The sequence below is a fragment of the Alosa alosa genome, chromosome 6 (genome assembly GCF_017589495.1).
Source record: "Alosa alosa isolate M-15738 ecotype Scorff River chromosome 6, AALO_Geno_1.1, whole genome shotgun sequence".
NCBI classification, from domain to species: domain Eukaryota; kingdom Metazoa; phylum Chordata; class Actinopteri; order Clupeiformes; family Clupeidae; genus Alosa; species Alosa alosa.
The window spans coordinates 1,217,845-1,234,548 of NC_063194.1; the positions used below are offsets into that span (position 1 = coordinate 1,217,845).

A 16,704-nucleotide genomic window follows, 5' to 3' on the forward strand; every position below is an offset into this window, starting at 1 on the left:
ATCCATTTTGTAGGCCTACATTGCCATTTGTTGGCTCATAAAACAATTGTCATTGTGTAGGTCCCACTCACTGCGAGAATGAATCAAGGGCGCAAACTCGCATTATCTCATTCATTACACATGTATGTTCTTTTTGTGTTTGTTAATTTAGACTCGAAAGGTAGAGAAGGCATATAACAAAATCAAAGTGCAGTAGGCCTACATGCAAGAGGTCACACATGCTTACCGAATGGCTGAAATGAGAGGAGCAGTGTAGTCTACTTGTATTAAAATTCACATACCGTAGATCTTTATGACTCATAAGGTTCAAACAACTACACAGACAGTCAGTATTAACTAAACGACCCAATTCTTACATTTTATACGCTAACAACAACATGCGGTTGTATCAAAATACCAGTAGATGGAGCCCTAGCCTTCCTCACTGTAGCGAGCCACGCCAACATGTTTGTATCACATCAGCACTTAAAATGTGTTTTTCTTCCCATTCGCAGTATCAATGTGAAGTTGGCCATGTTAGTTGGTTAGTTGTAGTAGCATCAGCTACGTCCCATGAGGTGGTCTGGGCATGGCAAGGTCGACATATCACACTCGACGCGACTCACCAGGTAGACATGCGCTATAGTATACATGGAAGGAAAACCAATCGGCCTTTACGCAATGGAATTTAAAGATGTTCCATTGCATTCTTAGTCCACCACGATAAAAATGGATTATTGTGAGCTCAGTTTCTAATTCCTTTAAGCACATGCATTTTTTTCCACACGTCAGGACTAATTGACAGCAGCTGACAAGTACACGACATTTCTTGAACTCCTGGCTGATGTTGAGGGTTAATACGTTGCGCATTTGGTTTTCATGGAGGGTCACATTGGTGTGTACAGCGACCTGCAGGATACTTGGAAACGGCAGCGATGACACTCTCTCTACGTCCTTTTCGCCATCAGTTTCTCAGTCACTGAATTTGAGTGGCTATGTGGTCGTCACTCACGCTGTCGCTGTATCATTTTATCCTTAGCCTAAATTTAAGCCCGCCCTTATGGGGCTTCATTGTTTGAGCAATGGAGATTATTTGCTTGTCTTCAGACTCGGTGAGAAACTTTATCCATGTAGCAGCTTATCTATACTGAATATACATGCAGCCAGCTTTGGAAAACTAGAATCAGAACATACACATAAAGCGAATTTCCCTCAGGTGTTAACTCTATACATTAAACAAATAGGCATGTAGTGTATATTAACTATGGCACCTTCTGTCCATTTCTGTTGAAATTCCTCAAGATTTTTCATTAAAACACTGAGTGCAGGCTTAGGCCATTGATCACAAATGGCAAGTACAGTTCTATCAACAACCTTGACCACATGAAATACAGTAGCCACAAGTCATTAGGTGTTAATTAATTCATTAACTGAACTGTCACTGCCAACTTACATCATAGCCCTGTTTATTTTTATCTAACTTAATTAAATCTGAGGAACATAGCAGACCAGTGCACCTTCAGTTCACTTACTTACAAGTTCAGACATCTTGTTTGATTTAATTTTGATAAAAGTAATTTCAATCTGATGGTTTAGTCATATGTTTTGCCTATTGGTCCATATATGTATGTGTGTACAGTATGTGTGTAGTTTTGAATCAATATGAAATATGAAAATGAAGAACTGAAATAGTAGCAGTAATTAAATGGAAAATGCTAAAACAAATGCACTTGTTGGACATCTCTATGTCCAGAATAGGAATAAACCCTGCACAGGTGCACATGGTGTCCTGTACCGTCTGTGTCCTCGACTGAGATGCTTCTTCAGAATGTCAAACAAAAGTTGTGACAGATTATCACAATGCAAGAATCACACATTATGTCAAGTCTGCATTGGCACCAGCGATATATTTGGTAGCGGAGGACAGCCTTTGATTTGTGGCGGGGCAAAGAAAACACCAGCTGGACTAAACATCTGCCCCTTCAAACGGAAGGCGCTGCTGGGAACGGATTTGTGGAAAGCCTTTTTGAGCCAGGGGTCCCAGCTCCAACAAAGCACCAAGCTGTTGACGCACAACACACACAGGGGAAGTCGTTTGATGAGCAACTTTAAGTGGCCGACACAGCATGAACCTAAACCAGGACCCCAGGTTCATTAGTTAGATAAAGAGATCAATTTTGATTTGTATGTGTATTGATGATACATTTTGAGATGATCATAGTGTCTCTCATTTCTAGCCACTATAAAAATGGTGGGCACAACATCATTCATTCTTTATGTGTCCAGTTGATTGTAGACAATGCATTGTTGCACCTGTCAGGAAGGTCAGCCGGGGATGCTTAAAAATGTGGAGGTGAGAGAGGATTGTGGTGATATAGGGGTTGAATAGGTGAGGTAAGTGACACCGGTCAGTTCCACAAATAAACCTCTAGGTTCCTTTCATCCTCCTAAATTACATTGTACAAGACTGCCCCAAGATATGCACTGTATACAGAGTGTGTAAGTATGATGTTAATAGATCTAAAATATTTGCACACAACATTACATTTAACTGTCTTTTTGACAGTAAAAACATGATGTTTATCTATACAGAATCAGGCTTTTAATATGAAGTATCTTGTTTAACAGCTAATAGGTAATGCAATAGGTCAGTGAAGGGGTCTTAAGGATGTAAGGCATGTAAAAATAACTCAAGAGTGGTCTACTGTCGTCACCTGTTGGTGTTGACACATCCTGTTGCCCCTTGAAGATCTACTGCCGATTTAAGTGCTCAGAAGAAATCGATAATGCGACTTGATTAAGATTTGCATAGTATTACATGCCCAAACATAGCGTGTGCATTTGCGCTTGACAAGCACTTTCATCCTCATAAAAGGACCACTGGTTCTCTGCCTCTTACACTGAGGCCCCTGAGGTTGGGATTGACGGAGGTAAGATCCCCAACGTTTATTCTACTCATGGAGTTTCCACATGAATTCAGGGACATGGCATTCTGTTACATTTTTTAATATAACGGGACTCAAAATGTAAATACTGTAAATGATTTTTTTTATGTTTAATTGGAGTGTTTTTCAGCAGATTTCTGTGTGTTGAAGTAATTCATCTTTGGACTGACTGAAGAGAAGGTATGGGGGAAAAATATCTTAATATAACAACATTAGATATATAATTCTAAAAATGTGAATAGCTCTGTCAATACAAAGAAATCAATATATCAAAAATACATCAAAAGTCATTCATATGTTCTATACAGTGAAGCAGTCATCATGAGTTCTGATGCGGAGATGGCCGTGTTCGGCCCGGCCGCCATCTACCTCCGGAAGCCCGAGAAGGAGCGCATCGAGGCTCAGAACCGGCCCTTTGATGCCAGGACGGCCTGCTTTGTCCCTGACACCAAGGAGTTGTACGTCAAAGGTGTCATCCAGAGCAAGGAGGGTGGCAAAGCAACCGTGAAGACCGAGGCTGGGGAGGTGAGCCCACAGGCCTCCTTTTCCACTAAGGATTTATTGTGTGTTCCATTTGTATGAAGGGCTCTTCTTACGAGTAGTAAGATGACCGAGAAACAAGAAGTTACATAAAATTACGCGACGGCACGCCTCCCTAAAGTCATCCGATGAGAAACGGACTTGTACAAATCAATGGATCCCCAGTTCATGGCGAGTTCTGATGACTTGAAAGTTATGTCATTTCAATTTACGAGTTTGTCACAAGCTGTCACCATGTACAAATGGAACGCACAATAACATTTACATTTGTTCATTTAGCCAACACTTTTTATGTGACTTAATGTGACTTACAATTATATTACAAGGGCCAGTCTCCCCAGAGCAACTCAGGGTAAGTGCCTTGCTCAAGGGCACAACAGTGGAAGCTGGGAATTGAACCCACAACTTTTCAGGCTCCCCAGCTGATGTGAGTTTGCTCCTTGTCTTTGTGTGTGACAGACAGTGACCGTTAAAGACGAGGACTGCCACCCCATGAACCCGCCCAAGTATGACAAGATTGAGGACATGGTCATGATGACCTACCTCAACGAACCATCTGTGCTGTGTAATCTCAAAGAGCGTTACGCAGCCTGGATGATCTACGTAAGTTTTTTCCTGGGAATGCTATGGAATTTTAAGGAACATTTAACATGGGACGAGAAATTCATGATGGACTTTTTCCTGTAGACCTACTCTGGGCTGTTCTGCGTCACTGTGAACCCCTACAAGTTCCTCCCAGTGTACAGTGCAGAGGTGGTGTCTGCCTACAGAGGCAAGAAGCGAATGGAGGCTCCACCCCATATCTTCTCTGTGTCTGATAATGCATACCAGAACATGCTAACAGGTGAGGCCAATAGGATATTACAAGGATATCCTACTCACATACAGATATGGACACAAATACAGTCAGTCACACTCACACACACTCAAACACACACACACACATGCACACACACTTCATCATTAGTGTTTAAATATCTGTATGACATCACTATGACGAGAAGTTGAAGTGTACAGAGAAGTTTCATTTGATTGTATGATGAATATATCAATAATATTGGACACATGTACAGTATTTTATCAAGTATTTTTATAATAAATGCTTTGTATCTTTGTAATGATTTCAACAGATCGTGAAAATCAGTCTGTTCTGATCACGTGAGTCATGTTCATTTGCTTCTTTCTAACACGTTTGCAATCCATCGTGCTTTGAGTGTTCGGGTGACACTGAATGTATGCACTGGTGCATTTTCTAGTGGAGAATCTGGTGCAGGGAAAACGGTGAACACCAAACGGGTCATCCAGTACTTCGCAACAATTGCAGTGTCTGGAGACAAGAAGAAGGAGGCTGCTCCTGGCAAAATACAGGTAGGTCAGGGACACTGATGCGGACGGTTGTAAAGAGGAAGTCGGCCTATAACCATACCGTACTGTACTGTACTGTACAAGACATGTTGACTTTCCCAGGGAACACTGGAAGATCAAATCATTTCAGCCAACCCTCTGCTGGAAGCATTTGGGAATGCCAAGACAGTGAGAAATGACAACTCCTCACGTTTTGTGAGTAGATTTCTATTTTTTTATTTTGAAAATGATCTGAAGCATTTCAAATTGATGCTTCTCTTTTGAAGAGAAAAAGTGAAAATAAAGTCTTTCTTTATAATAGGGTAAATTTATTAGAATTCACTTTGGAACAACAGGAAAACTGGCATCCGCAGATATTGAAACTTGTAAGTTTCTCCTCTATTCCATTTTATTTGTTACTAGTATTTTATTTGTCAGGAATATTTATTTCTTGTCTGGTAATCAATGACTACACGTTTTCTTTTTTTATTAAGATTTGTTGGAGAAGTCAAGAGTGACATTTCAGCTGTCAGATGAAAGAAGTTACCACATCTTCTATCAAATCATGACAAACCACAAGCCAGAGCTCATTGGTACATTCATATGATGTTATGCCTATTTTTAGTAGACTACTGCAGTGAAGATAGACGTCATGTCATCCCATCCTCACTCTTACTTCCTGTCTTTTTTACCTATGTCAGAAATGCTGTTGATCACCACCAACCCGTATGATTTCCCATTGATTAGCCAGGGTCAGATCACAGTGGCAAGCATTGATGACAAGGAGGAGCTGGTTGCCACAGATGTGTGTATTTGTTTTCTTTTGCATACGAAACTGCATTTGGTATCTCTTTACTATTGTTGTTTTCATAATAATCCCTTATTGCCCCAAAATTATAAATCAGCTATCTATTTTTCTTTCTGAAGACGGCTATTGATATCCTGGGCTTCAGTCACGATGAGAAATTAGGCATCTACAAGCTGACTGGAGCTGTGATGCATTATGGGAACTTGAAGTTCAAACAAAAGCAACGTGAGGAGCAGGCGGAACCAGATGGCACTGAGGGTAGAACCCTTCTTCCCAGTCTTGCTGTTCCTAGTAGTGATTGTCATATTTCTGTTGTCTGGTCTGCTGTTAATTTCTACATGTTTTGTCCTCGGATGTTCATATTGCAGTGGCTGACAAAGTCGCCTACCTCATGGGCCTGAACTCTGCCGACCTGCTCAAAGCTCTGTGCTACCCCAGGGTCAAGGTGGGAAATGAGTATGTCACAAAGGGACAGAGTGTCCAACAGGTAAACCGAGAGACTTTCTAATGAGGAGACACAGCACCCAAAGAATCCTCCATAAAAATGCATGGGGTTAGTTTGTAACGCCAATATGGCCGATGTCTACACATATCCCGCTCCTTCCTGTATGCCTCCCCATTCACTTGATTTGGAAAATAGCTCTGTCCATGGGACTCTAAATGGGCCTCAGCTTAATTTGAAGTGTTAAGGAAACATTTTTGTCATGGGCTGAAAATTACATGCATTTTAAATTATGAATAAGCCCAGTTGTCATAGCAAAGGAGTAAATGTCCAAGTAACATGTGAAAATGAAAGCACTTAGTCAAATACCCAAGAGTCTGTCAAGTTATGGTATATTCCACAGAATGGTTTTTGTTCATAATATATTTATTTAGCACTGAATGTTGAGATTTGATTCACTTCAATACACCCTTTTCAGGTGGTCAACTCAGTTGGTGCCTTGGCAAAATCTGTTTATGAGAAAATGTTCCTGTGGATGGTAATACGAATCAATCAAATGCTGGACACAAAGCAGCCAAGACAGTTCTTCATTGGCGTGCTTGACATTGCTGGCTTTGAAATCTTTGATGTGAGTTTTTTGTTTTTGCGATATAATAGTTGGTTTTAGTGTATGAGGATTATTGTTAACTAGACACTGTTCTCTGTGATACTCTATACTGAAATGATGGAATTCAAACTATTTGTATTTCATTAATTTTCACATAGTACAACAGCTTGGAACAGCTGTGCATCAACTTCACCAATGAGAAACTGCAACAGTTCTTCAACCACCACATGTTTGTGTTGGAACAAGACGAATATAAAAAAGAGGGCATAGATTGGGAGTTTATTGACTTTGGAATGGACTTGGCTGCCTGCATTGAGCTTATAGAGAAGGTAGTACATTCTCACATTAAATAACTATAATTTAATTTCCCTCTCTCTATAACCTTGCACCAATGAGCATCCTTGTTTTTTCTTCCTCAGCCGATGGGGATCTTCTCCATTCTCGAGGAAGAGTGTATGTTTCCAAAGGCATCTGATACCTCTTTCAAAAACAAGCTGTATGACCAACACCTTGGCAAGAACAATGCCTTCCAGAAGCCCAAGACTGTCAAAGGCAAGCCTGAGGCCCACTTCACCCTGGTGCACTACGCTGGCACCGTGGACTACAACCTCTCTGGCTGGCTGGATAAGAACAAGGACCCGCTAAACGAGTCCGTGGTGCAGCTCTACCAGAAATCCTCAGTCAAGCTGTTGGCCTTGCTGTATGCATCCTTTTCCACTGCAGAAGCAGGTACTATTCGTTGTGTAGTGAGGAGTTAACTGCATTAACTCCAACTCCATTCATATTAATATTAATATTTAACTTAGATTTATTGTTATTTATAATTTTGGTCATAGTCTTTGATAATATAGATGTAAATACGTTACATGAACATGATGGTTTTGATTGACTGGATTGTTGGCTTGTTCCTGAAGAGGCCAGTGGTGGTGGGGGTGGCGCCGGGGGTGGTGCCAAGGCAAAGGGAGCCAAGAAGAAAGGCGGCTCCTTCCAGACCGTCTCAGCTGTCTTCAGGGTAAACCTGCACCACACAGCCCATGTCCAGAACTCACTGAAGCCCTTTCAAGTCACTGGTCACTGATTAATCACCCATGGCTTCTGACTACCTGCAGGAGAATCTGGGTAAACTGATGACCAACTTAAGATCCACCCATCCTCATTTTGTGCGATGCCTGATTCCCAATGAAGTAAAAACTCCAGGTATTGTTTAGGCATTGTAGAATATACCACCAATGAACCACTGAACCTCTGTCTGTCATAAAATGCTGCTTACATTCAGTAGACAGTTTTGGTACGCTCTGTTTATGCGGCAAATGATGGAAAACCAACTTATGTTTGCCTACTGAATTCATGACAGGGATAATGGACAATCATCTGGTCATCCACCAGCTACGCTGTAATGGTGTACTGGAAGGCATCCGAATCTGCCGGAAGGGCTTCCCCAGCAGAATCCTGTATGCTGACTTCAAGCAGAGGTAAATGAACCGTGAGCACGCTCACTCCCAGTGGAACTAATCCTCTGGAGTCATGCTCATTACGGCTTTCATGGGTCCAAACAGGTACAGAATACTGAATGCCAGTGCCATTCCAGAAGGCCAGTTTATTGATGGCAAGAAGGCTTCCGAGAAGCTTTTGGGATCCATTGATGTTGATCACACACAGTATCGCTTCGGACACACTAAGGTAAGAACATTCTAGAGCACACCAAATATAACATAAAGTAAGATAAAATAATGTCATGATGCATTTCTCTGTGTAAACATTTCTTACAATGACTAATGGATGAATGTCTTGGGGACACGCAGGTGTTTTTCAAAGCAGGTCTGCTGGGAACATTGGAGGAGATGCGGGACGAGAAGCTGGCCTCGTTGGTAACGTCCACTCAAGCCCTGTGCCGCGGCTACCTCATGAGATTGGAAATCTCCAAGATGACATCCAGGAAGTAATTATAGCTCTAACACGTTTACGTTTTACTAGATGTTTTTACACTGTAGATAACAGCAGTAATGCAAACTTTTAATGTCTACAAGAATTTTCTGTTGTCTTTTCTTAAAGGGATGCTGTGTATACCTTGCAATACAATCTTCGCTCATTCATGAACGTGAAAGGCTGGCCATGGATGCGTCTCTACTTCAAGATCAAACCTCTGCTGAAGAGCGCTGAGACAGAGAAGGAGATGGCCACCATGAAGGAGGACTTTGTGAAATGCAAGGATGACCTGGTCAAGCAGGAGACCAAGAGGAAGGAGCTGGAGGAGAAAATGGTCACTCTGCTGCAAGAGAAGAATGACCTGCTCTTACAGATCCAGTCTGTAAGCATGTAGAGGTTTCTAGAATCTTCAAAAAATATATAATATAACTTTAGTAACATTTCTGTTTATATCATAGCATTTACATACTGAATGTTCAGGTCAGTTTTTATTTCAAATTTAATTAAATAATGTTTTTACCTAAATTGCTGCCTAAATTGTTCTACTTTTTTTTGTATCTGATGCTGATTGCCAGGAAGCGGAGCATCTGTCGGATGCTGAGGAGAGATGTGAGGGTCTGATTAAAAGTAAGATACAGATGGAGGCGAAACTCAAAGAGACGACTGAGAGACTGGAGGATGAGGAGGAGGTCAACGCTGAGCTGACGGCCAAGAAGAGGAAGCTAGAGGATGAATGCTCCGAGCTGAAGAAGGACATCGATGACCTCGAGGTCACCTTGGCCAAAGTGGAGAAGGAGAAACATGCCACTGAAAATAAGGTGCATACTGAAAACCGCAACTAAACCTATCTCAGAAACAATTTACAACATTGATTTTAACTGGAAGTCCATGAAAATATTTACAGGTGAAAAATCTTATAGAGGAGATCTCTGGTCAAGATGAAAGTATTGCCAAACTGACCAAAGAGAAGAAAGCTCTCCAAGAGGCCCACCAGCAGACTCTGGATGACCTTCAAGTTGAGGAAGACAAAGTCAACACCTTGACAAAAGCTAAAACTAAACTTGAACAACAAGTGGATGATGTGAGTCCCTTTGTCTTTCTCTATGTATATCTATGTCTATATCTGTAATATGGATGATTATATTGATATATACTGTATAAATGTTACTGTTTGAAGTGGACTTTAATGTGTGAAATAGTTGGAGGGTTCTTTGGAGCAAGAGAAGAAGCTCCGCATGGACCTGGAAAGAGGGAAGCGGAAACTGGAAGGGGATCTGAAACTGACCCAAGAGTCTGTAATGGACTTGGAGAATGACAAATTACAGTTGGAGGAAAAACTCAAGAAGTAAGATCATGTTTGGCGCAAATACAATAGGTGTAGGTATGTGTCCTTGCTACATGCAATTGAGCAGGAGTTCTTTTTTCCCAGAAAAGATTTTGAAACAAATCAGCTGCTCACCAAAATTGAGGATGAACAATCGATGGTGTCTCAATTTCAAAAGAAGCAAAAGGAGCTTCAGGTAATGACAAGCCCTTTTTTTGATAATCATAACTTTATAATAAGAACTTTTTGCCTTATCTTTGGCTGCTGCAACATACTCTCTGTCTTTTCAGGCCCGCACTGAAGAACTGGAGGAGGAGATTGAGGCTGAGCGCGCTGCCCGTGCCAAAGTGGAGAAGCAGCGGTCAGATCTGTCCAGGGAGCTGGAGGAGATCAGCGAGAGGCTGGAGGAGGCCGGAGGCGCCACCTCCGCCCAGATCGAGATGAACAAGAAGCGGGAGGCGGAGTGCCAGAAGCTCCGGCGAGACCTGGAGGAGTCCACTCTACACCATGAGGCCACCACCGCCGCCCTGCGCAAGAAGCAGGCCGACAGCGTGGCCGAGCTCGGCGAGCAGATCGACAACCTGCAGCGCATCAAACAGAAGCTGGAGAAGGAGAAGAGCGAATTCAAGATGGAGATCGACGACCTGGCCAGCAACGTGGAGGCTGTGGCAAAAGCCAAGGTAGAATTCTACATTTTTAAATTAATAATACCATTATGATGTTAATCTTACTAAACACTGCTACCTGCAAAACCATGATGAAATAAAATAAGCACATTATGAGGCATTTTTTTTCTCATGGTGATGAATTGAGCCTCTACAGTTGCATCTGTTGCAAAAATTTACAAAACAATCCAGTCAGCAACCTTATGCAGGACAAAGGAAACTGTCAATCTACAACTGGTATTGGTGGTCTTAATCAGAGAAGATCTCAGACCTGACCAAGCAGATTGGAGAGGCTGGATGATGGATTTCTCATGGTGTTTTAAAAACAGATCAACCTGGAGAAGATGTGCCGCACTCTGGAGGACCAGCTCAGTGAGATTAAGACCAAACACGAGGAGGGCCTGAAGCACATCAACGACCTGAGCGCACAGAAAGCTCGTCTGCAAACTGAAAATGGTAATGGCCAAGGCCCCAAAGCTTCCTCTGTCCTCTGGAAGACTACCCAAAATTAAAAGATTACTTCTGATTACAACAGTCTTGTTTGTCTTTGTTTCACAGAAATAAATAGACTCTTATGTAGAGAATACTGAATTCTGACCTGCTATTAGAATAGCAATTTTTTTAAGCATTTTAAGATATTTAGTTGAACATGAGCTATTGGACCTGAGATGACACAAGGCTATTTCTTAGATACATTTAAGAAATATGAGACAGTCAACATCATACATTGGTGTTCAATTGAGCTCAATTGTGTCTAGGAGAAATAGGCTACACAAAGAAGCGATCTTATTTAGAATTTTCCTTTCCTCTACAAATGTTTTTGCTACACAGGGGAATTCTCTCGCCAACTTGAGGAGAAAGAAAGTCTCATCTCACAGCTGACCAGAGGCAAACTTGGATACACACAGCAGTTAGATGAGCTGAAAAGACAGCTAGAAGAAGAGGGAAAGGTAAATGATAGATACAATGAGAGAGACAATGTAGTAAATATATATCCAAAGGAACAGGTGAAAAAATGCCCTTCTTATCTGTAATGATAACACATAACTATTTAATTGTACAACATAACAGGCCAAGAATGCCCTGGCCCATGGTCTGCAGTCCTCCCGCCATGACTGTGACCTCCTGCGGGAGCAGTTTGAGGAGGAGCAGGAGGCCAAAGCTGAGCTGCAGCGCTGCATGTCCAAGGCCAACAGCGAGGTGGCGCAGTGGAGAACCAAGTACGAGACGGACGCCATCCAGCGCACCGAGGAACTCGAAGAGGCCAAGTAATTCGACTATCTCCAAAACCTTAGGATGTTCTGTTCATAGCTTACGTGAATAAAGCCAGAAGTGCTAAAACAATTTCCCGCCTTTTCACAGGAAAAAGCTTGCCCAACGTCTCCAAGACGCAGAGGAGCAAATTGAAGCCGTGAACGCTAAATGTGCCTCCCTGGAGAAAACCAAGCAGAGGCTGCAGAGTGAGATTGAAGATCTCATGATTGATGTGGAAAAGGCCAACAGCTTGGCTGGCAACCTGGACAAGAAGCAAAGGAACTTTGATAAGGTGCTCAGTATATGTCCACTTGCAGTTTTTAAATGTGAAGATACAGGAGATCTACTTATCTACATTTCAGGAACATACCATGTGTAAGCAGGACAGAGGTTCTGAATGTTTGCAGTTCTTGCATCTTGACTGATAATGATATTTTTAGCAGTTCTCACTCTGTTAATAGCAGACAATAGCATGTGTATTTGTGTCTAATGGCAGGTTCTTGCTGAGTGGAAGCAGAAGTATGAGGAATGCCAGGCAGAGCTGGAAGGTTCTCTGAAAGAGTCCCGAACGCTCAGCACCGAGCTTTTCAAAATGAAGAACTCATATGAAGAATCCCTTGACCACCTTGAGACCTTGAAGCGTGAAAACAAGAACCTTCAACGTGAGGGAATTGAGCATTTTACAAATGCACTTGTTGCAGTAGTCAGTAATTGATTAATTGACACAACAACCTCATATACTGTAGTACAAAAGAACATTTTAATCTTCTACTGACACTGATTGTCTACCTTAATTAGAGGAGATCTCTGACCTGACCGAGCAAATAGGTGAAACTGGAAAGAGTATCCATGAGCTGGAGAAATCCAGGAAGCAGATGGAGACTGAGAAATCTGACATCCAAGGAGCATTGGAGGAAGCGGAGGTGAGAAAGCTCACCTTTTCATTTTCGCCCAATTATGACATGAATAGCACATGTCATTATGCTGTATGCGTTACCTCTTTCCTACTTGAACAAGGTGACCTCAGGCTCAATGTAAACAGTAGCGCTGTATCATAATGTTAATTTCCTTTTGAGGCGTCTCTGGAGCACGAGGAGTCGAAGATCCTCCGCGTGCAGCTGGAACTGAATCAAGTGAAGTCTGAAGTGGAGCGAAAGATTGCAGAGAAGGACGAGGAGATGGATCAACTGAAAAGGAGCAGCCAGAGGATCATCGACACCCTGCAGAGCACCCTGGACTCGGAGATCAGGAGCAGGAACGACGCCCTGAGAATCAAGAAAAAGATGGAGGGAGACCTGAACGAGATGGAGATTCAGCTGAGCCATGCTAACCGCCAGGCAATTGAAGCACAAAAGCAGTTGAGATATGTCCAGGGACAGCTTAAGGTATGAAGCCTCTCATGCAGTGTTATACATTTTCTGATTCATTTTTGTTTTCTTCTGAAAAGATAAACACAGCAATGGCATTCTAGTCGAATGTACTGAACAGATCATTCTAATAAGACATGTTTTTCTCAATTCTGAAGGACATCCAAATTCACCTGGACGATTCCCTAAGGGGACAGGAGGATATGAAGGAGCAGGTTAGCATGTCCGAGCGTAGGGCCAACCTCATGCAGGCTGAAATCGAGGAGCTGCGCGGTGCCCTTGAGCAAACGGAGCGGGGTCGCAAGGTGGCCGAGCAAGAGCTACTCGATGCTAGTGAGAGAGTGGCACTCCTGCACTCTCAGGTGGGTCATATGGGAATCATGAGTCGTATCTAAGTTCCACTTAATGAGACCATGTTAATGAGGCTATTTCTGTTGAAGTGTTTGCATTCAACAAACATTTGGCTCTTACAAGTCAGTCAGTCTGGCAGTCATTTTAAGCCAACACTGTAATTTTCATTTAAGAACACAAGTCTGCTCAACACAAAGAAGAAGCTTGAGGCTGATGCGGTTCAACAGCAGACTGAAATGGAGGACTTTGCTCAGGAAGCCAGGAATGCTGAGGAGAAGGCCAAGAAGGCCATCACAGATGTACGTTTCCTGTCTCTCACAGTTTCACCCACAACAATAACCACGGAAATGACAAATGAATGATTTTGTATTATTACCTCCATAAAGGCTGCTATGATGGCTGAGGAGCTGAAGAAGGAGCAGGACACCTGTGCTCACCTGGAGAGGATGAAGAAGAACCTGGAGACCACCGTCAAAGACCTGCAGCACCGCCTGGACGAGGCTGAGAACCTGGCCATGAAGGGTGGCAAAAAGCAACTCCAGAAACTGGAAACAAGGGTATGTGTATGTGACCGTATGTACTATGTGTCTCAGCAGAGTGTGAGGTTTGAGAGGATGTGTGGTGGTTAGAGAGAGTGTGCACTACTGAGTGTGACAGCGTTGTTCCTCTTAAACCCTGCTGTGATGATGACCGCAGGTGCGTGAGCTGGAAAACGAGCTGGACGCAGAGCAGAAGCGTGGAGCTGAGGCCATCAAGAGCGTCCGCAAGTACGAGAGGAGGGCAAAGGAGCTCACCTACCAGGTTCAAACCATTTTATTGCTCCTCTGCTCTTCTCTAGAGAAGCTGTAATGGCCCAGCACATCAGCCTCTACAGTATACAGTAGATGCTGGTGCTGGTCTGTTCTAGCCTGGACAGGCCCACCTAGATCTCCTTTCAGGGAGATACTAGTCTGGAACACCATAATTCACGTTGTGACAAAACGTTTCCATCAGACAACAAAAAGTGTTGGAAACGTTTCACAATCCACAGGGTCTATTCACACAGTGAATGAGTCTGGTTTTAACCAGGCTAGATCTGTTCTACAAATTACTGAATTTTTCGTCCTAATGCATTTCTAGTCCTCTGCTGGGTTGAAATGATAGACAAAATCTGGGATTTTTTGAAGAAATAGATAATTTTACTAAATATGATACCAATATGCCATTCAAATTGGCTTGTATCAGACAGATCTGTGAGATGATTGAAGTAAAAAGAGAGAAATAAAATAAATGTTTTGAGCCTGAAATCTGCAGCTTTTTTATGGGGACTATATGTGTTCTGTGCTGCCTTGCAGTCTGAAGAGGACAAGAAGAACGTGAACAGACTGCAGAATCTGGTGGATAAACTTCAGAACAAAGTGAAGGCCTACAAGAGACAAGCTGAAGAAGCTGTAAGACACCCCAACACACACAAGTGACACACCATGTTACCCTATTTATTTAGCCAGTGTCTTTACCCTAATTATATGTTTTCAGGAGGAGCAGGCCAACACTCACCTGACACGCTTCAGGAAGGTGCAGCATGAGCTGGAGGAAGCTCAGGAGAGGGCCGATATCGCAGAGTCCCAGGTCAACAAGATGAGAGCCAAAACCAGAGACATGGGACCCAAGGTGAGTGGAGATATCTGTAGATTTGGCCTCCACCTTTTGGCATATACAAAATGCAACCTTTTTGGTAATAGCAGTGACTACATACTACACAGTAATAAAAGGTTTTTACATTTTGAATTATTTTTTTTCTATCCCATATAAAACAGTCCTTTTCAGTTTCAGTGTCAAAATCACTGTCAAACATCAAATTCCTTACAGGCGAATTAACAGCAATAATGTTGTAGATTAAAGGAAAACAGATCTTCCAGGCATTCTGACAACAGACAATTAAAAAATAAAATCTCTCAGACATAAAAAAATAAAACAATCTGTGTTTTGGACACTTTGTACTTGTACTTTCTTTCAGTTGTTTAATGTGATTTTGTTCAGTGCTCTTAGAACAATTCTTCAATGAGTTATTTACTATGGCATTGTTAGAAGACCTCAGATGATGGTGTTGTTTTAATGGGGTTTCTTAATTGCTGTTGTGCTCTCTTTGTTTTGACAGACACCAGAGGGCCCAGCCGAGTAGGGGAGACAGAGATAATATCTTTGGATAAGATGAATAAGAAAAAAGAGAGGAAATGTTCATGTATTGCGTGTGTAATCTTATATTCAGCATCATCAGGACATGGAGATATTATGACACAGCCCTTGTCTTTGGTGTTGTTGTCAAAACCCATTGCAGGCTCTTGTTTTTCACACAATACATGGAAACAAATGATCTCACTTCATAAAGGGTGCTATATTGTGCATGAGTCTAACTCAGCGGAATGCCCATATACACATGATATGCACATGGAATACACTTAATGCCAGCTACAGTATTATCAAATAATGACGTTGAATGTATTACATTTGTTGATTTGCGTGCCTTGAATTTCTCCACCAATAATACTTTACTGAATGCTGTACTAGTCATATTAGTCATTTAAACCTCAAATGAAACTAAATGAAGATAAAAGACAACACTCATTAAATCATTCAACCTTACCAACCATTAATGACAACCCCTTTACCCATTTCAGTTTCTCAAATAAAATATAATCTATCAATAAATTAAGTACCATATCCGTAGCAAAACCCTTGTGTTGTTTAATTCCTTTTCAATGTATTTTAATCAATGCTCACAATGACACCACATACAAAACCCACTCAGCAGTATCACCTTACCTCTTCAAGATGTGTGAGGCCACAGATGTAGGAGCCTACTCTGTAAATACACAATGAAGCTACATAAAATTCTATATAATTCCATTCCATAGTGATAACCTCACTGCCATGCCCAATTCCTTCTCACAGACTGCACGCAGAGCAACGCTGCACTTAAGGGATAAACTTCTGGCTATATTTGAACTTGAGGGCTCCTTGCTCAAGTTCCATTCTCCATCATATGTGTGGCTTATCCAGCATTTACACCGTGTTGTGAAATGTTGGGCTGATTTAAATGCTTATGAGAGGATTATCATGCGCTCTCGTCCCTTTGCTCTGGAGGTCACTCTGTGTCCCTTGTGTGAGTTTTT

General features: G+C 42.1%; 1 protein-coding gene across 1 annotated transcript; it reads left to right on the top strand.

Annotated features, from left to right (window-relative positions):
• The first annotated feature begins 3,245 nt into the window (after positions 1–3,245).
• On the top strand, positions 3,246–16,112 carry LOC125296721 (myosin heavy chain, fast skeletal muscle-like). Its single transcript, XM_048246790.1, has 39 exons — positions 3,246–3,449; positions 3,924–4,067; positions 4,152–4,308; positions 4,595–4,622; positions 4,721–4,832; positions 4,932–5,024; positions 5,131–5,194; positions 5,303–5,401; positions 5,510–5,613; positions 5,736–5,874; positions 5,985–6,103; positions 6,537–6,686; positions 6,824–6,994; positions 7,085–7,394; positions 7,580–7,677; positions 7,775–7,862; positions 8,020–8,137; positions 8,222–8,345; positions 8,468–8,604; positions 8,718–8,973; positions 9,167–9,409; positions 9,496–9,672; positions 9,791–9,936; positions 10,021–10,111; positions 10,206–10,595; positions 10,910–11,036; positions 11,412–11,530; positions 11,652–11,848; positions 11,943–12,126; positions 12,331–12,496; positions 12,633–12,757; positions 12,911–13,219; positions 13,360–13,563; positions 13,726–13,851; positions 13,939–14,109; positions 14,249–14,353; positions 14,887–14,982; positions 15,068–15,202; positions 15,690–16,112. Exons 1-39 carry the CDS (start codon positions 3,246–3,248, stop codon positions 15,711–15,713), a joined length of 5,850 nt encoding a protein of 1,949 aa, XP_048102747.1. The 3' UTR covers positions 15,714–16,112.
• The last annotated feature ends 592 nt before the right edge of the window (positions 16,113–16,704 follow it).